Source organism: Halichoerus grypus, chromosome 2 (genome assembly GCF_964656455.1).
Source record: "Halichoerus grypus chromosome 2, mHalGry1.hap1.1, whole genome shotgun sequence".
In the NCBI taxonomy this organism is placed as follows: Eukaryota; Metazoa; Chordata; class Mammalia; order Carnivora; family Phocidae; genus Halichoerus; species Halichoerus grypus.
The window spans coordinates 175,827,325-175,847,870 of NC_135713.1; the positions used below are offsets into that span (position 1 = coordinate 175,827,325).

The following is a 20,546-nucleotide window of genomic DNA, read 5'->3' on the forward strand; positions in this document are numbered from 1 at the left end:
TTATTTTTTAGATTTTATTTATTTGAGAGAGAGAAAGCATGAACATGAGTGGGGGGAGGGGCAGAGGGGAAGGGAGAGGGAGAATCTCTCAAGCTGACCCAATACAGGGCTCGATCCCAAGACCCTGAGATCATGACCTGAGCCAAAACCAAGAGTCGGATACTTAACCAACTGAGCCACCCAGATGCCCCACAAAATAAACTTTAAACAACTCCATACAATCCTCACAAATACATAGAATTAGCACTATCTTCCCCTCAAACCACCAAAAAGGCCAATCCCTACTTGAACTTCTCCAGCATCCCCAGGGCCAGCTCCAAGCCGAGAAGCAGCATTTCTTTTCAGCAGCTTTAGGGAGGGAAAACAAAACAAAACAAAACATTTATGAACCTTAGCCAAATTGATTATTTTTTATTTACAGAATTTGCTTGCCTATATTGCTTTTCTATTTTGAGAAAATAGGCTTTATTAATTACTACTAAATATTGTTTGGGAATAAAAAGGAAAAATCTTTTTTTTTAATTAATTATTTGAGAGAGCAGAGAGAGAGAGAAAGCACACACAAGCTGGTGGGGCGGGGGGTAAGGGGCAGAGGGAGAGGGAGAAGCAGACTCCTGCTGAGCAGGGAGCCCAATGCGGGGCTTGATCTCAGGACCCTGTGATCATGGCCTGAGCCGAAAGCCAGCCACCCAGGCACCCCAAGGAAAGAAAATCTTTAAACAAACAAATTTGTACTTTACCTGCAAAAACTGTAGGCTTTTTTGTTTAATATATGTGTATGATTCTTTATTCAAAATGTATGTTCAATTCTATCTATTTAGATCCCAGTAGTTAAGGGTCATCGTTTCGTGTCCTACCTTTTTAAGCAGATCTCTGGCTTCTTGTGTGAGGTAGGGAGGCAAATTGAGTTTACATTTGAGGATTTTGTCAATTGTTTTCTTTCTATTCTCCCCAGTGAACGGGGGCTAGGAATAGAGAGAGTGAGAAAAATTAGCATATAAAAAATAAAATTATCCATTTTCTGAATTAGTCAGCTATGCATAGAAATCAGAAATGTATGCTGTGATATGGGCTGACTGCTAAAGATCTATAGTTTTTAAGCAATGGGACAGAAGAAACAGCAACATCTCAGAAGAAACTGGGTTTCCACTATTAACTTTATGTTATAATAGGTTAGCCATGTGATTTTATGCTTTACTTTCTCCTTTTATAAAATAAGGGCAGTATCTATTTTATACCTCTTTCACAGGACTGACATGACAGATCATTTAAACAAAAATGTTTTTAAAAGTATAGGGGCCCATTCTACTACCAATAAAGCTTTATTAGGGTTAATTTTTTTTTAAATAACTCCATCAGTAACATTTTAAAAAGCGCAGGAAAGGTCTCTTGCCATAATGATTTAATAACTACTCAGCACAGACCATAATACATGCAGCTTTTAACTGTGCACCTACTGCTCCAGTCAGCATGTCATACATTAATGCTCCCAAACTCCACCAATCCACAGCACGATTGTGGCCACTTCTCATCAAGATTTCAGGGGCCCTACAATGAGAAAAATAATATGCCTAAAAAATTCACCCATTTGCGTATCATCTGAATTAGAAGTTTTAAAAACAATATATGGAGCCAAATGATGCTATAGAAAATATACAGCACACTATTAAACCAGGTAAAAGTTAGCTATTACTCCCCCAAACCAGTTATATTTCTTTCAACATGCAGCTCACATGTATTCTATTGTTCCACAAAATGTGTGTGTGACTGTTCCATCATGAATAGATTCTTTGCATAGTCCAAAGTCTGTTAGTTTCACATGACCTACAATGAAAGATCACAGCATAGTTATTCTGAGAACTCTAAGCATGTGCAGTGTTTGAATGTATCATACAAGACAATAATCTATCCTTCCATTTAACTTTTTCTGCCTTAAATATTTTTTTTTTTTTTAAGATTTATTTATTTATTTATTAGAGAGAGAGCATGAGATGGGGGAAGGGCAGAGGGAGAAGCAGACTCCCCGCCGAGCAAGGAGCCCGATGTGGGACTCGATCCCGGGACTCCAGGATCATGACCTGAGCCGAAGGCAGTCGCTTAACCAACTGAGCCACCCAGGCGCCCTCTGCCTTAAATATTTTTTGAAGATACAACTAGTAAGGTGCCATCCATAAAATGGGATGCTAACTTTTTAAAGCTAATAGTCATTTTTTGCCAATGATGTAATATAAAAGGAAAATAGAGAAAAAAAGTAGAACAGCTTGTCCAAGGCTCTAGCTCTACCATCCTGAGAAAGCAAGCCCTTTCAAGAAAAATTTTTGAAAGTCTGGTTAAGTACACAAACCCTAATAAAGATATGCTGCACCTTTTAAAGGTCTGACACTGTATTTCAAATATATAACTTTTTACCACAGTGAACTGTGACTGGACAGTTTTTTAAATAGTCTCAGAAAGTCACTATAACAAGTTAGCTTATTCTGCCAATACTGCCAGTTCAGGAAAAGAAATGACATTGCTATGGCATGGGACTGTCATCTCTAATCCAGAAAGTGAAAAACTCACCACCTTACACAAAGAACATTACTGAACTGTTATTAGATATCCAGTGGTTCAACCACTATTGAGGGACCCTACTATTCCAGGTTTATTTCAGAGAAAAGAAAAGGCAATGGCCTATTGATACAAATGTAAATGTGTACTCTACTCTGACACAGAAAAAAATATGACCCTTATTTTCACAGAGCCACCTGACACACTCAAGCTTATGGATCAAAGAAGTTAACTAGTCATTTCCCTATTCTATCCTTTGCCTTAGAATTCAGAATCAGAATCCAGGTTTGGGGGGATGGGAGCAGAACTGGGAGGGAAAGAGATACATAGATTCACAATGATGTACTTGGTTAAGTAGAGCATTTCTCTTAAAAAAAAAAAAAAAGAGAAAGAAAAGCACAATATGAAACATACTCATACTAGTGTCAGTTGTCCACATCATTTCCTGTCCAAGAATTTAAAACCCTTAACCACCTATTGTATCATTTTGTAGACATCGAAGGATCAGCAACTGCTACCAGCACCCTGATAGCCTGGTTGGCTGGTTGCTCCTTTGGGGTATGAGTGAGCTGTGAAGTCTACCTAGCCCAAATTACTCTTGCATAAATCAAACTGTCTATAGTAGCATGCACTTGTAATCAAGACTCAATTTGCTCTACCTACACCTGTACAGAATATTAGCCTTTCTGATTTTTTTTTTTTTTAAAGATTTTATTTATTTATTTGAGAGAGAGAGATAGCTAGAGCAGGAACACAAGCAGGGGGAGTGGGAGAGGGAGAGGCAGGCTTCCCGCTGAGCAGGGAGCCCGATGTGGGACTCGATCCCAGGACCCCGGGATCATGACCTGAGCTGAAGGCAGACGCTTAACGACTGAGCCACCCAGGCGCCCTAGCCTTTCTGATTTTTATGTTTGTTTTTACAAACAGCAAAAATAAACTGATGCCTACTAAACATTTTCTTTCCAAGGCTACATCAAATATTTTGGTTCAATTCTAATCCTTTTTTTACAGCATTAATAAAATTTATCATAAAAGGTATTAATTCTGGGGCGCCTGGGTGGCTCGGTTGCTAAGCCTCTGCCTTCGGCTCAGGTCATGATCCCAGGGTCCTGGGATCGAGCCCCGCATCGGGCTCCCTGCTCCTCCCTGTCCCACTCCCCCTGCTTGTGTTCCCTCTCTCACTGTGTCTCTCTCTGTCAAATAAATAAATAAAATCTTTTTAAAAAATAAATAAATAAAAAGCATTGCTTCTAATATTTATGTATTTTTATCATTAAGGAAAACTCAATTTATAGGGTTAAGATCTACTTTCCAATTTAAGGAAGAAACCAAAATTAAAGTTTGGACTGGCTTTTGACTCACCACATGTTATGTAAAGATTTCAAAAGAACGACAAGCTATAGAGAGCAAGGACTAAACTGAAAAACACAGTTAAGTGGCCAGTTATTCCTAACTCCGTCTAATCTCATCAATCACAAATATCTAAATACCTAAATCTCAGCAAGTATTATGATGCCATAAATTCTGAGGGAGGAATGTATAATAATAGATACATGACTATGGGGCTTTGTAAATGACCATGACCTGTGTGGGAGGATTTTAAGATGATTATTTACTATAGAATTGTTTACGGTATATCTCCACCTTGGTGATTAAGCATGATATTCTCCGGCTTCAGGTCTCTGTAGATGATCCCCTTTTGATGTAAATGCCCCAAAGCCATGGAGATTTCTGCCAAGTAAAAGCTGGAAACAAAAGTGATTTAATAAAATTAAAAAGAGTAATATACTCAAAGCAGTTTATGTATGGAGCAAAATTCCTTGAAAGAAATAGACATGCACCAAAGACCAAATTAGTGGGGATGGGGGTGGGGATGGGGGAAAGAGATGGCGTAGGATACTGCCAAAAGGCATGGTGACATTTATGTTTCACTTATTTAGTGAAACTATAAAATGTTTTATTTCATCATTAGAACATACTGCTAATTGCAAAGAAGTCCAGAATATGCCAAACTGTCACTGGTTTTTGTTCTGTGTAGGAATTAGGCCAATAGTCATTCAGATCAGAGCAAATTACTCCCACCCACCCCCAATTTTAAAATCCCATAGGACATAGGAACTTTGTTATTCTCAGACAGCAAGTCTTAGTTTCAAAAGATACCTTATAAATAACCTGACCCTTAGAAGCCCGCTCATCCCTTAATATAGCTGCATAATTATATACAGTTCATGCCCACAGTATCTGCCCTCCCTCTTGCCAGCCAGCCCACAACTATAAACTGTGTGACACTCAAATTTATCTACCTCAAAAGAATAAAGGGCTGAGTCAACCCTGTCTGGATTCGAAAAGCACAAGGCACTGCAATACTGGCTGCATAACAATGTTGCAATCCTGCAGATTACTCCAGGATGGAGAGGGTGTGTCCTAGAGGACTGAGGCAGTTTCACAGCCAGCAGGACCACAAATACAGCCTCCAACACGGCTCAGAGAGCCTCCTCCAAAAAAGGGTACTTCATCCCTAAGGCTCTTAAATGCAGCTTCTGTGTTAGAAAAGGCCTGAAATTAAACAATGGAATGCAGTTTGGTAATTAAGGTAGAAAAAACATATAAGTGTTTTCTATTCAATTAATGTGTAGGATAAACTGATTTATTGTTACCCAATACTGTCATCTCACAAAAGGATGTATATATTTTTAATTTGAAGCAGATGCCATCTTAAGAAATATAAGGGTAGATCCCATCCTGGCCATAGAATCAATCCACAGATGATGTGTGCCGGCTTATCACCTCCCTAAGACTGCACCTTGGGAACTGGAAAGTCTAAAAAAAAAGAGGAGATGATTTCTGATACTTTCCATTGTTCCAGACATAAAGTTCCACCGGAAAACCACACTCACCCACAGCCAAGGCAGGCAGCTTACCAATTCAAGGAAAGAAAGCCCCAGTGAGAATGGTTCTGTTAGGAACTGGCGTGAAGAGCGTTCCACCCAAGGCCTGGGGGCAAAGGAATGATGTGACCTCCAAAAGCTGCCCCGCCCCAAAGATGCTTCTCCCCCTTGAAGTCCTGAGTGACTGACTGGCTCCAGAACAATTTATTGAATCATTTGGCTGCCCATAGTGGGAACAGGACTTTGCTTTTAATTATATGAATCATTACCTGAATCCCTGCAACCACAAAAATTTCACTTACCAGGCTGTGTCTTCCATAAATATTCCCTCTCTTTCTAACTGCATAAATAATTCTCCTCCTGTAAAGAAAAGGAAAAGATATTAGAAATAAAACAATCTTCATTTCCAACCCATTTCTAACCACAGTTAAAAGATATCAGTCCCTTAAAAATAAAAAACAGATTCTAAAAAATACAGGTTTAAAACTAAGTCTTCAGGATTCTATTTTTAGCAGTGTTCTTATTTTTATGTGAAATATGTATTTTGGAGTTCCAGGTTTGTACATCTTTAAACTTCAAAATAGTTATAGATTCCAGACCTGAGGTTAAAAAAATAATCTTGGTTAAAACTTCTCTCACATTTTACCCTAAGCAGAAAAACTTTAGTATATAATTAAGCCACCCTTACAAATTAAAATTAGTGAATACCCTTATTCTATATTTTCAGATCTCTTAATCCAGAGGAAGCCGGCAGCAGCTTTGTTAAAAGCATGGCACTGTTTTGAATATCAAAATAAATAATGATAATAAAGAATTATATCTCACTGAATAATCTTAGAATCCATGAGCCCACAATGATGTAAATCAATGAAGAGAGCAATAAATTAAGTTTTAAAATGGGAGAGAAGGGAAAGCTCTTTGTTACAGTAGAATGCCAAATAATGAATGAGGCACGATGGAATAAGAAAAATCACTTGGCAATCATTATAGTTAATTGTTTCAAGCAAGAATCAATGAATGCTAAAACTGTATGTGAAAGCTTGATGAGAGACAAGATATTTCAATAATCCCAAAGTATCTCAAGATACTTATTCATTACAAAGGGAAAACTTCACCAGGGAAAAAACTGGCCAACACCACCTTATAAGTGTGATCGAAGTAAATATCAACAGTAATGGGACAAAGATATAAACATCATGTACCTCCTGATTTGACAGAGAAGGACACAATGTCATTTTGATGGTCCTCCCCAAATGCATAACCTGAATCTAATCTTGAGGAAACATCCCATAAGCCCAAATTGATGCATTCTACAAAACAAGTGGCCTATATTCTTCAAAAATGTCAAGGTCACAAAAGACAAAGAAAGACTGAGGAACTGTTCTAGATTAAAGGAAACTGAGATAGGGGCGCCTGGGTGGCTCAGTCGTTAAGCGTCTGCCTTCGGCTCAGGTCATGATCCCAGGGTTCTGGGATCGAGCCCCACATCGGGCTCTCTGCTCCGCGGGAAGCCTGCTTCTCCCTCTCCCACTCCCCCTGCTTGTGTTCCCTCTCTCGCTGTGCGTCTCTGTCTGTCAAATAAATAAATAAAATCTTAAAAAAAAAAAAGGAAACAGATATTACTGTATCAGTGTTAATTTCCAGTTTTGATAATTTTAGTAGAGTTAAGATACTGTCATTGATTTTAGAAAATATACACTGAAGTATTTAGGGGTAATGGGAAATCATGTCTGCAACATTCTCTTAAGCAATGCAGAAAAAAATTATGTATATATATGTATACATGTACATATATATACATACACATACATATATACACACCCATACATGTGTATACATATACATAGAGAGGGAGAGAAAAGAAGGATGAAACAAAACACCTGTAAAATGATAACACTTGGGGAATTTAGGTGAAGGGTATGTGGGAAGTCTTTGTACTATTTCTGCAACTTTTCTGTGTAAATCTGAAATCATGTCAAAATAAAGTTACCCAAAAAATAGCAACAACAGTCACAAAAAAGTTGCTAAATTCTGCAGCTTTCTGTTCCATGTTACAGGCCATTGTGAAACCTGCTTTTCAGAAAACTCAAATATGTTGGCTGGAAATAGATACCTGTGATCTAGAAATGGTAAGAAGCAACAAGTTTCCAGGAGGTAATAAGCCCTGGAAATTGTGGATGTCTTCCTACATAAACTGCACAGTCTATCAAAAAGGCTACATTCAACCAAAAAATTCTTCTGTTTAGAGATGCAATTTTGAAAATACTCAATATCTTAAATACTCTCAAGTTTTGCATTTGAGTTTGGAAAGAAATGGCTTTGATGGTTCATTTGAGTTATAGTATCTTACCCGAGTGCAGTCACTGTGATGGCTCTGTATCAATTAGGTGTTTGTTATTTTAAGTAATTGATTACAAAAGGATTAGGATTAAGATAAAATTTTACAGATGGGGGAAAAAACTTAACCTTTAAAGTTTCCTTTATATTTGTCTGCGAAAAGAAACATATGGTCACATCTGAATTCCTTATGTCAATGTATTTGTCAATTTTAAGAACTATTTAATCGCATTGGGGAAAAAGCATTTTTCCAATGGAAAATAATGTCTGACCCAGTTTCTGGAGCAAATGCAAATAATTACACCAAACTGAGTGTACTGACCGCTGAGATACTCAAGGATGAGGTAGAGTTTTCCACCGGTCTGAAAGGCATAAATTAAATCCACAATGAAGGGATGCTTTACTTCCTCCAGAATATTCCGTTCTGCTTTTGTATGAGCTGTATCTTTAGCATTTCTTACTATCATTGCCTAAAGGAAAAGAGATGATCTATAAGAACAAAACAGTAGACATTTTTATTCTATAGTAACTGGAAAATCTATTTTGTGCTTTTCTTGCCAATATTAAACTATTACTCACAGTTCCCACTAGAGACTGAGATAGGAGTAATGGAAGACATTCACTTCTCATATATATCTGCACTGTTCGGATTTTTTGCAGTGAACATGTAAATGACAACCTAAAGATACCTTTTTAAAAAATGTAAACAGGTGAAGTTTATTCATATATTCACTAACTGTTCAATGTCTACTATGCTCCAGGCTCTGTAATAAGAAAGAAGAACTAACAGAAGTCTCCAGCCTATAGAAGTCCAAAGTGTCGGGGAAGAGAGGGAAGTCACTGCAGGTAAGCACAAGGTGCTTTGGGAGAACAGAGCAATTACATCTGACATGGCAAGAAGTGTTCCTGGAGGTGGCAATACCTAAACTGTATCATAAAAAATTATTAAAATGAAATGCAGAGGGTAAAAAAAAAAACATTTCCAGTGCCAAAGAGGCTTGACAGGACATGTCTAGGGAACCTATAAGTAGTTCAGTATGGTTAGAAGTGGCTAGAGATTAGGCTGGCGATGTAGGTGGAGACCAGAAATGGAAGGCCTAGGTATCTAGGCAAAAGAGTGTGAATCTTATCATAGAGGCAGAGGAAAAATGTTGAGGTTCTGAAATTGAATAACCCTTGGCTTTAAGACAGTTTAATAGCAGTGTGGAGTTTTAGGGAAGAAATGAGACCAGTTAGGAGGCTAGTACAGTAAAGTAAGTAAAGTAAGACCTGTAACTAAGAAAATGAAGTTGGGGGGCACCTGTGTGGCTCAGTCAGTTAAGCGTCCGACTCTTGATTTCAGCTCAGGTCATGATCTCAGGGTGTGAGACTGAGCCTGGCAATGGGCTCCATGCTGGACACGGCAGCTGCTTAAGATTCTCTCCCTCTCCCTCTACCCTTACTCAACCCCCTCTAAAAAAAAAAAAAAAGGAAAAGGAAAAGGAAGGTGGAAAAAATAAAAAAAGAAAAGATAAAGATGTATTATCAGCACTTGCGGACTAGGTTGAGAAGAAATGATGATACCATGGTTTCTGCACAAGTAATAGAACAATGGTTATCATTCAAAGCAGGAAATGGAAGTCAAGAAAAGAGTTTTGGGAAAACGATGCATTGTTTTTGGACATGTTAAGTCTAAATTCTAGGACTAAGTTCTGGTACATCTCCAGTAACATGAAAATGCATATACACAAGGTTATTAGTTGCAATATTATTTATAAAAGTGAAATGTTAAAAACAACCTAAATGCCCATGTATAGAATACTGGATAAAAACCTATGGACTATCTACCTAATGTGTAAAAAAAGCTATAAAAAGAATGGGGAATGTCTCTATGAAAGCAAGGTGCAAAAGAGCATATATGGCATAACAGTATCACAGTATACTACCTTTTGTGTAAGAAAGGGGAAACAAGAATATGTATATGTATCTCCTTATATCTTCAATAATGAACACAACTAAGATAAACCAAAAGCTAATGACAGTGAGAAGATTAAGTAATGGGATTAGACTTCTGAGTACATCTTCGGAGTAAAACCTCAATGGTTTTAGCTTACCTAAATCAAATTTTTTTTTTCTCTTACCTAAATCAAATATTATTGTGATTATAAAATGGAGATTTTTGAATTCTGAACCATGGTAATGTTTTATACATTCCAAAACTAAAATTAAATCAACAAAGATGGGGGAGGGAAATAAAACTGAACACAACAGAAATATATAAATGTAATTGAATATTACCCTGATAATTTTACCATAGGAGAAAAAAGATATTTAAATAACTTTACATGGCACACTCTTAATGACATATATGTAAGCATAACAAAAATTGCAAAGAAATCTTATGCCACACTTAGTAGGTTTGTAGCTGCTAATAATACTGATATTGTAATTCTCAAACTATTATGCATATATTGTACAACTGAGCAAATGAGTAAATTTATTGATGTTACTACCAGGCTTCTCAATGTGGAAAACCAGAGATGTAAATATGGACTGAGATAAGAAAAGCCCTATGGAACTGGACTGGAATTAGGGATATCAATATGAAGCCATGATTTAAAAAGAAAAACCTCCTAGCTCTACCCACTGAAAGAGCCAGAAACAATGACACTTTAGTAGTAAGGAGCATAGCTGGCACCCAGATCTTGGTTTCTCTACCAAAAGAAACCAGGGTTCCTTAGAGAAAAAGATGGTTCTAAGCCAGAGTTAGGGAAAGTGCAAGGGAAATCCGGAGCACTCTATTATACCAGGAAGTACTCAAAAACTGACAAGGACATATCAAGGACATAGAAGCCATCTTAAAAGAGTTCTCTGTAGCAAAATTTGGGACAATTTGAGGACCAAATGAATAATGAAAGAAATGGATAACACACTGAAAATAAAAAGTCCATACTGACTCTTAAAAAATTAAATTTAAAAAAGGAAGTATAAAAAGCTCTTTATAGAAGAATGACAATATAGAAACAAAATGGCAAGATAGAAAAGTCTCCATTTTGTAATCACCATAGTAATATTTGATTTAGATAAGAAACAATGGATGATAAAACCACTGGGTAAAAGATTATTAGGATAGAATATTCATATCCCTATTATACCATACACTGAGAACATAATATTCCTGCAAAAAGTATTTAACCTAAATTTAAAATTTAGGTGTTTTCATGAGTAAACAATGAAACATACCCAAATTAAGGGATATTCTGCAAAACAACTGGCCTGAGCTCTTCAAAAAATGTAAATGTCATGAAAGACAAAAGAAAAGGGTGGGAAATGGCTCCAGAATAAAGGAAACTAAAGAGATAGGACAACTCAATGCATATGTGATCCTTGGCTAAATCCCGAATATTAAAAACAAAATAAAACAGCTATAAAAGATATACTGATACAGCTGAGGAAATCTGAGTATGGACGATATATTAGAAAACAGCAACTGTTTATCAACGGTAAGTTTCCCAAATGTGATAATTACACTGTGATTTTATGTGAAAATGCCCTTACTCTTAAGAGATACAAACTAAAGAAAATAAGGGTGAAATACCATGATATCTACAATTAACTTTCAAATTGTACAGCAAAAGAATGAAAATTTTGAATATGCATAAACATACATATACATGGAAGGGATGGAGAAAGTGAGGGGCAGACAAAGAAAATATGGCAAACTTAGTTGGTGTTCACTGTACTATTCTTGCAACCCTTTGGAAAGTCTGAAAATTTTCAAACATTATTACTTTTTTTTTTTTAAGATTTTATTTATTTATTTGACAGAGAGAGAGATAGTGAGAGCAGGAACACAAGCAGGGGGAGTGGGAGAGGGAGAAGCAGGCTTCCCGCCGAGCAGGGAGCCCGATGCGGGGCTTGATCCCAGGACCCTGGGACCATGACCAGAGCCAAAGGCACACGCCCAACCGACTGAGCCACCCAGGCACCCTCAAACATTATTTTTTAACTGCTCAGGAGGTTTGAGTTTTTTAAATAAGTAATTTTGAGAAAGTCTGGGAAGCAAGAGACTAAGAGATAAGCTGAAAAATTAGTAAAGTAGAATCACATAAGTAAAGAAAACAGTTTCAAAATGCTGTGGTCAACAGCTTCAATGTAACAGAGAAGTAAATTAAGGATGAATTAAGTAAAGACCATTGAATTCAGCCATTAGGAGACTGGTGATGACAAGAGTTTTAAAGTAGAGTCATTAAGTCAAAATATAGTGAATGAAAAAATAGTAAAACATGACTTCTCAAGAAATTCAGCTATGAAAGGCAAAGAGGGTGGAAGCCATAGGAAGACTTTGTGAGAAGGATTTGTTTTACTAAATATGGAAAAGACATGAATATACTTAAACAAAGAAAGAAGTAAGGATAGAGGATGGAAAAAAGAGAAAGAAGTGACAAAGACCCCTAACAGGCAGAAAGAGATGGGATCCAAAACATAAAGAGAGGGCTTAACCTCGGAAAGAAGAGGAATATATCTCTTACTAACACTGGAGAGAAGGAAGTAAAGACAAATGAAAATGCAGATTAATATGGTATTAGGGGTAGGGATTAGAACAGGAAGTGGAAGGAAATCACATGTGACAGCCTCAAATAGGAAGAGAGGCAGTCTACTAAAGAGGTAAGAGGGACTGATAGCAAAGTTATAGAGAACGGAAGAAGTTGTCTAGGGACATGGAGAAAAACAGCTGGTGGGGTGCCTGGGTGGCTAAGTCAGTTAAGTGTCTGCCTTCGGCTCAGGTCATGATCCCAGGGTGCTGGAATCGAGCCCCACATCGGGCTCCCAGGTCAGCAGGAAGCCTGCTTCTCCCTCTCCCTCTGCCTGACACTGCTTGTGTGCTCTCTCTCTCTCACTCTGTGTCAAATAAATAAAATCTTAAAAAAGAAAGGAAGAAGGAAAGAAGGAAAGAAAAATAGCTGGTGAATACCGAGGGTCCAAATGATTTGGGGACTACGAATTTGTCCTAGCAGCAATCTACAAGTTTGTGATTTCTGCCAGCAATGCTCAGTAACTGAAATACAGGAATAAAGCGGCATTAACAACCAAACTATTTTTTTTTTAAGATTTTATTTATTTGACAGAGAGAGACACAGTGAGAGAGGGAACACAAGCAGGGGGAGTGGGAGAGGGAGAAGCAGGCTTCCCGCGGAGCAGGGAACCTGATGCGGGGCTCGATCCCAGGATCCTGGGATCATAACCTGAGCCGAAGGCAGACGCTCAATGACTGAGCCACCCAGGCGCCCCAACAACTAAACTATTAAAAGTAGGACTTTCCCAGGGGCACCTAGGTGGTTCAGTCATTGAGCGTCTGCCTTCGGCTCAGGTCATGATCCCAGTGTCCTGGGATTGAGCCCCGTTGTCGGGCTCCCTGCTGGGCGGCAGGCCTGCTTCTCCCTCTCCCACTCCCCCTGTTTGTGTTCCCTCTCTTGCTGTCTCTCTGTCAAATAAATAAATAAAATCTTTAAAAAAAAAAAAAAGTAGGACTTTCCTAAACATAAGGTCAATGGCGCTAGCAAGTGACTGAAATGGCAGATCATGCTGATTAGGCTGGATTCAGAATAAAGTGAAATAAGAAGGGGGTTAAGAACTTTAGAAAAAAACCCAGAAAGGTCAAAGGACTAAAAGGTTGAAAGCCAAAGACCAAGCATTGTGGGAATAAAGAAGTGAGAGGTTATTGTTCTATTGTAGTCCAATACTTCAGAGGTGGAGAATACAGCTATGGGGGCTGGTAAAGTGGAATGGAAATGAAAGCTGATAGAGTTGAGATCAAGGAATTAGAAAGGCTAGGCTACTGATTACTTATTTAATATAAGGACAGCGAAGACATACAGGATAACAAGGCTCAGGAGTGAGAAAAAAAATGATAAAAGGTAAGGGAGGTTTCAACCTCAATGTAGAAAGGATTTTGACCACAAGATAGAAGAGAAATTTTAAGAATAAGCTTAACAGTTCTTCCCTTGAATTATATAGTAAGCAGAGTGAGAGGAAGAGACCACATTCGCCTCAAATGCTAAATCCTAGTATCCAGCATAATGCCTGGCACATTGCCAGTTCTCAATTGATTCAATAAAAGGAATGGAAAAAGGATGACCAATCTGTGAACCACAAGCCTTTAGCCAAAGGGTCTAAAATTTACAGTGTGGGCTGAATTAATGCCATGGGCAATAGTACTTTGCTCTCAGGGTACATTTTTGTTGCAACTGGCAGGAAAGAGAAAGTCTTTTCCTCAACATTCCACCCTGAGAAAATACCCAAATAGTACCATTCCTGTAAAAAATCCCAGGAGAACTGATAAATTCAAACAGACTGTCCAGATGCAAATACCTCATTTAAGATAAGGAGACACGTGGTTCTACTCTGATTTGATCTTCAAGGCTGGAAAGACATATGTTCTTACTGCATACAAAGTTCAGGAGGGTTAATAATAATAAAATCAGAATAAAGAAACTCAAAGGCAGCATACAGTCATCTTATCTAGTTAGGAATTAAAATTCTGGACTTAACCCTAGCAACCTCTTCACTTTCATTATTTACGCTGTGAGCTTGTTTTCAGGGACAGCAAGGAAAACATGAGACAGCATCTGACTCTCTAGCCAAGCTTGGGGAAAGAAAAACCCTGAGAGTGGGAGGGAATGGTAACTAAGCAAAAGGAGAGGTGAGCAAGTTAGGTCTTGGATGCCTGGGGCTAAAAACGAGGTCTGACATTTAGCAGTAATTAAATCTATGGATTTCCCAATACACTGTGCCTATCCACCACCAGCGGAAAAACAACACCCTCTTCTTTTCATTAAAGATGTCCATGCCAGAAACATACTTCACTCAAGACAGAATTATGATTAATTATGGTCAGCCCTGATTATAAAATATATCAAAAGGAATAAATTAACCTAAGAATCTTGTCCAGTACTTCTTTCAACATTTCTAGGACAAGCATTATTATACTCTCTCCAATTCTATACCTAACATGTTTTATAGATCAAAACATCATTAATCTCAAATGATTCCAATGGGAAAGCCAGACAGCAGATTAATACTGACTTATTGATACAGAAAGTGATGTTCAGAATATCTGAACTGCTTCTTTTAAGACAATCCCCAGGGTGATTCCAGCTGGCTCAGTCAGAACAGCATCAGCATGTGACTCTTGATCTCGGGGTCATGAATTTGAGCCCCACACTGGGTGTAGAGGTTACTTAAATAAATAAATAAACTTAAAAAAAAAAAAGACAATCACCAATAAAGTTGTGGTCATATTTGTTCCTCAGCTTTTAAACTAATAAATCATGTATACTGCTTAAGTGAAAATCAGAAAGATAAAGACCAAAGTATTATAAACCCTGTAATTTTTGTTAAAAGTTGTTTTGATTGTCTTTTAATATAGTTTTGTAATAAGACTTGTTTTAAGACAGTGTGATCTTGGGGCGCCTGGGTGGCTCAGTTGGTTAAGCCACTGCCTTCAGCTCAGGTCATGATCCTGGAGTCCCGGGATCGAGTCCCGCATCGGGCTCCCTGCTCACGGGGAGCCTGCTTCGCCCTCTGACCCTCCCCCCTCTCATGCTCTCTCTCTCTCATTCTCTCTCTCAAATAAATAAATAAAATCTTAAAAAAAAAAAAAAAAGACAGTGTGATCTTTTCAGAAATCAATCCCAAACAAAAAGAACAAGAAACCAAACACACATAACCCATTTTCAATAAAACTAGGAAATGCATCTAACTCCACACCTCAAAAGTGAAGAAAACAGAGTGGGATAAAGCAATGGTACATGACTCAGTGGAGTAGAATATGATCAAATCTAAATGCCTGCACAGAGAACTCAAAAGAAGCTGATTCCATCTATAGAACCTTAGTAGGTTCAAAAACTGGAGACAAAAATAAAAAGCAAGAAAGGAAAAAAAAAAAGTCATTAGGGACTGCAGAAGGCAGAAGGTGGAGGACTAAAAACAGGTAGATTACTAGCACTTAGAAAGGTGTACTCTCCAGAAAAAAAAAAAAGAGTGAAGGATCAGATACAGAGTGAAGTGCTAAAGTAAAAACTTGACTTCAGTGAAGGTCTGCATGTTGAAAGGTTAAGATCTTCATCTCTTCTCTCCCATCCAGGTCCAGGATGCTTTTTCTAGGCAAAAGAATAGAGGATCTTTCTCAGCACCAACTGACTATAGACAATGATATTTGGAGGTTCTCAGTCAATTGCCAGCTAACCACATGACTGTCCTAAACAGATGGAACTTCTGATCAGCTTTTCAAAGTTCTACTCTTAAATATGAACAATCAGTGAAGGACACCAGGCATCTAAAGAAGGCCTTTCACATGGAATATAGGAACTTAGAAAAGAGATACAATACATAGAACAAAAAAATATTTCAAAGAATTATCATTAATACCCTCAGAGGAATAAGGTAATGTACTCATAAAATAGGTTGCTATAAAAAGAAAAAATGAGGGGTGCCTGGGTGGCTCAGTTGGTTAAGCATCTGCCTTCGGCTCGGGTTATGATCTCAGGGTCCTGGGATTGAGCCCCACGTCAGGCTCCCTGCTCAGCGGGCAGTGTGCTTCTCCCTCTCCCTCTGATCCTCCTCCCCGCTTGTGCTCTGTCTCAAATAAATAAAAATCTTTTAAAAAAAAGAATAAATAAAAGAAAAAGAAAAAATGACAAAGCTCTGGAGAATGACAAATATGATAGCTTAAAAAAACAGTAAAAGGATTAGAAAATAAATTTCTAGAAAAATCTCAGAGTAAACAAAAAGACAAAGAAATGGACAAATGGAAAAGATAAGAAAAATAGATGATCAGTCCAGGAGGTCCAATATCCAACTAACTATAAATCCAAGAAGAGAAAACTTCCCCCTCTCCAAGTAGAGGGGGAAATTATCAGAGACCATATAAGAAAACCTCCTAGAGCTGAAGGATTGGAACTTTTAAGATTGGAACTTTTAAGATTGAAAGAGTAAAAATAAAGAAAATAATAAGGATCAAAGCAAGATAAACACACCACTGTAAAAAATTTAGAACAACAGAAATCAAAAGAAAATTTTAGATATCTTTAAAGAAAAATAGATCTCTAGGGACGCCTGGGTGGCTCAGTCTGGTAAGTGTATGCCTTTGGCTCAGGTCATGATCCCGAGGTCCTGGAATCGAGTCCCACATCTGGCTCCTTGCTCAGCAAAGAGTCTGCTTCTCCCTCTGCCTGCTGCTCCCCGTACTTGTGCTCTCTCTCTCTCCCTCTCTCTCTCCCTGACAAATACATAAAATCTTTTTTTTAAAAAAGTTAAAATAAACAAATAAGAAAGAAAGAAAGATCTCTAAAGAAAGGGGAATCAGGGGGTGCCTGGGTGGCTCAGTCAGTTAAGCATCTGCCTTCAGCTCAGGTCATGATCCCAGAATCCTGGGATCAAGCCCCACATCGGGCTCCCTGCTCAACAGGGAGTTGGCTTCTCCCTCTCCCTTTCCCTCTGCTGGGTCTCACTCACTCTCTCTCAAATGAGCAAGTTTTAAAAATCTTTAGGAAACAGGTGGGTGGCTCAGTCGTTAAGTGTCTGCCTTCAGCTCGGGTCATATTCTCAGGGTCCTGGGATCAAGCCCCGCATCGGGATCCCTCTCCCACTCCCCCTGCTTGTGTTTCCCTCTTTCACTGTGTCTCTGTCAAATAAATAAATAAAATCTAAAAAAAAAAAAAAAACTTTAGGAAAGAATAAAAAGAAATGGGAATCAGTATGGCAAGGGACTCCTTAACATAAACACTTAAGGCTAAATGAAAATAAAGCAAAATCCTGGGTGAAAATGATTTTCAACTTCAAAACCACACTCAAACAATCAAACAAGCATAAGGGTCTAATAGGGAAATTTTCAAATACGCAGTATTTCCCCAAAAATTTACCTTCATGTACCCTTTCTCAGGAAGCCACTGGTAGATGGTCACCAAAAAAGGGAACAAGGGCATAAAGTAAGATAAAGGAATATATGGAATCCAGGAACAAAGAATCCAACACTGATGGAGCCAAGGGGATTCCAAGGATTGTGGTGAAAGTCCAGTAATGGCAGCTATGCCTCAAGAGCTACCAATACAGACAGGAATAGGGGGACAGAAGGTTCTGATGGGATTCCACAGGAAAATAAATGGAACTGATAGACTACCTAATAAGTGGGACCATAGAAAATTGGCCTGAACAGAGTTGTTGGAAGGTATGAGAAGACAACAGACTCAAAGAAAACAAAGCAAAATGAGAGGATGGGGAAAAGGGAGGAAGAAGTGAAAGAGAGTAGAGTGGAAGTCAATACATAATTCTAAAACTGCTATATTAAGTGACAGCAGAACATGCTTATTACTTAGAAATATGGAGACCAGACAAAGAGCTAAAAGAGTTACTTCAGAGGAGAATTAAAAGAGCTCTCCTTTCCACATTCACCAAGCAGAAAACAGGAATACCAATAATGAAACATATCTCACATTCTAAGAGGACTTGTCATATTGTGTTAGAAATACATTTTCTTGACTGAGAATTTTAGGCCAAAATGTGGATTTTATAGCAATTAACAATAAAGTTGGGGAGGGACGCTTTGCTGGCTTAGTCAGTAGAGCATGCAATTCTTGACCTCAGGGTCGTGGAGTTCACCCCCTATGTTGGGCGTGGAGCCTACTCTAAAAAAAAAAAAAAAAAAAAAGGGGGAAAGGAACAAAGAGGAGGGAAGGAATCACCTTTTTAAGCACCTTCATGGCAAATATTTTCCCAGTATTTGCTCCTGTTACTTTTCGTACTTGAAAAACCTGGATAAAAAATAAAAGTGTTTGTTATTAAAAGCTAAACTATGCTAGTCACACTCCCTTAATTCCTATTTATAGAAAACAGATGATACATAGTTTATATTCTTATAAAAACTAGTAACACAAAGACTGTGCAAAAATGATGACCTCAAAGAGCAGACTATATTAAAAATTTAGTAATAAAATCTGTTAAACATGGGACTGTCCTATTTGGTCTGCTGACATCTGGTGGCAAAGTTGGTCAGTGACCATCCAATAATGAGCACTCTATATAACTTCATACACAAAATCCAAGTTTTCTTGGAAAAAGCTATAATCAGGGTTTCCAGAAGCAGAATACCAAAAGTAAAAATTATAAAATATTTTTAAGTTTCTTCCAGGAATGCCACTGTTCTTGCTTCACATAAAACTTTAATAATAGTTGACAGGAATTACTGTTTACCTATTCCTTAAAAAGGCTAACTATATAAAACATCATGCAATAGCTAAAATAATGTGCGACTCAAAGTGCATGTGTTCCACATTCGAGATGATTAGAACACATCAGAATGTGTCCTTAAGCCTGAGAAGAACCTACAAATGTCACGCTATGAAAAAATTAACACTACACAGTACCATAAATAGTTCTTAAACTTAATCCTAACTACTAAAATGTTATCCAAATTCTATGTTTTGATAAACAATAGCTAGGTATAAATTTTCTTGGGCAGAATCACAAAGGTGAGGTCACAAATTAGAAAGACTTGGGCAAAATATGAAGCTAAGAAGTTCTCTTCATTTTTCTTCTCCCTTCTTATATTTTTCAGCTTCCCTAACTCTAATGCTCCAAATACTGCAAGTCAAAGAAAACCAATTCAGATTTAGATCTCAGTAATAGTAACAATTTAATGGCCATGCCTCCTAAAAGTAAGGAGTGGTTTGTTTTTTAAGAGGATACCTATAGAGGATTCCATTTAACCAAAAGAAGGAAAGATTCCTCTAATAATAGACTTTGCCTGGCACAGTTGCCTATTTATTTATTCAACAAATACTGACTGAGTGCCTATTATGTGTCAGTCTTTTATGTGTATGTTGGTAGGAAGAGAACTTCTGTACATCCCTCAAATAATACCAGGTTAAGTGATCATATCCTTTGCTGATAGCTAGTAAACAAAGATTGAAGAGGACTGCTAAACCAGGATCTAAAAATTAACCTACCCAAGACAGACAACAGCTCTTATTTCAAAAATACTTCCTACCTTTCCGTAGCCCCCTTTTCCAAGTACCCGAAGTAGCTCAAAACATTCTGGTCTGATTTTTTCTGGCCCTCTGTTCACACTAGTTTCCGAAATTTCAAATTTCTCACAATGTTCCATGCCACTGAGGAGAAAAGTAAAACCAAAAGTAAATTCTCAAAAAGTTAAATTATCTTCAGTTTACTATAATTGTAATCCAAATAAGTAAAAAGGAAAAGGTATATAACAACAAATTTACTATCTGTGCTCTCAGTAAACTAATGATTCAATGGCAAGGTAGGTCAAGATTAGGATGGCTTGATAATTGCTTATCTGCTTGTTTACAGAATATGCTATTATTTTTTTTTAAACATCAAGCACCCCCAAACTAAGATAAATTAGAACAAGTTTATTAAGTTGACAAAGGCAAAAAAGTCTTCTAGCTATTCATATTTAGTTCATTCAAAATGTCTATGAGACTAGGTATTATCCAACTTCATTTGGCAACTTCAGAAAATCTGGGAACTTTGTAGAAGTACCCAATTAGTTCAAGAATTTATGCTACAAAAATTCTTGCTAATAAAATGTATCCATGCACCTTTCCATATCTACCATTAGCTTGATTTAAAGACTCCAAAAGTGGCATTTAAGTGGCAATTTGTCCCTTCAATGCTTTTTATATGAGTTATCTTGGTCTACCCCAACCCATGGTTTTTACTTAAGGTTGGGGTACAGAGCAGATTAATCACCATTCTCATTTAATAGAGTTT

General features: G+C 37.6%; 1 protein-coding gene across 8 annotated transcripts in view; it reads right to left on the reverse strand.

Moving 5' to 3' along the window:
* RPS6KB1 (ribosomal protein S6 kinase B1) overlaps positions 1–20,546 on the reverse strand; it is a 92,299-nt gene that overhangs the window by 63,114 nt on the left and 8,639 nt on the right. For 6 of the 8 annotated variants that reach the window (XR_013444611.1, XR_013444612.1, XM_036109408.2 and 3 more), the window contains exons 3-11: positions 19,801–19,921; positions 18,497–18,565; positions 8,098–8,245; positions 5,741–5,798; positions 4,195–4,295; positions 1,734–1,824; positions 1,458–1,548; positions 858–965; positions 286–348 (exon numbers count right to left, since the gene is read on the reverse strand). Coding sequence is in view for 6 of the 8 variants with exons in the window: in XM_036109408.2 (XP_035965301.2) it covers positions 286–348; positions 858–965; positions 1,458–1,548; positions 1,734–1,824; positions 4,195–4,295; positions 5,741–5,798; positions 8,098–8,245; positions 18,497–18,565; positions 19,801–19,921 (850 nt within the window). In the remaining 2 variants the exon portion in view is untranslated. Of the gene's footprint in view, positions 1–285; positions 349–857; positions 966–1,457; positions 1,549–1,733; positions 1,825–4,194; positions 4,296–5,740; positions 5,799–8,097; positions 8,265–14,126; positions 15,803–18,496; positions 18,566–19,800; positions 19,922–20,546 lie in introns of those variants that run through there. The other 2 variants (XM_078064278.1, XM_078064269.1) reach the window with 2 other exon arrangements.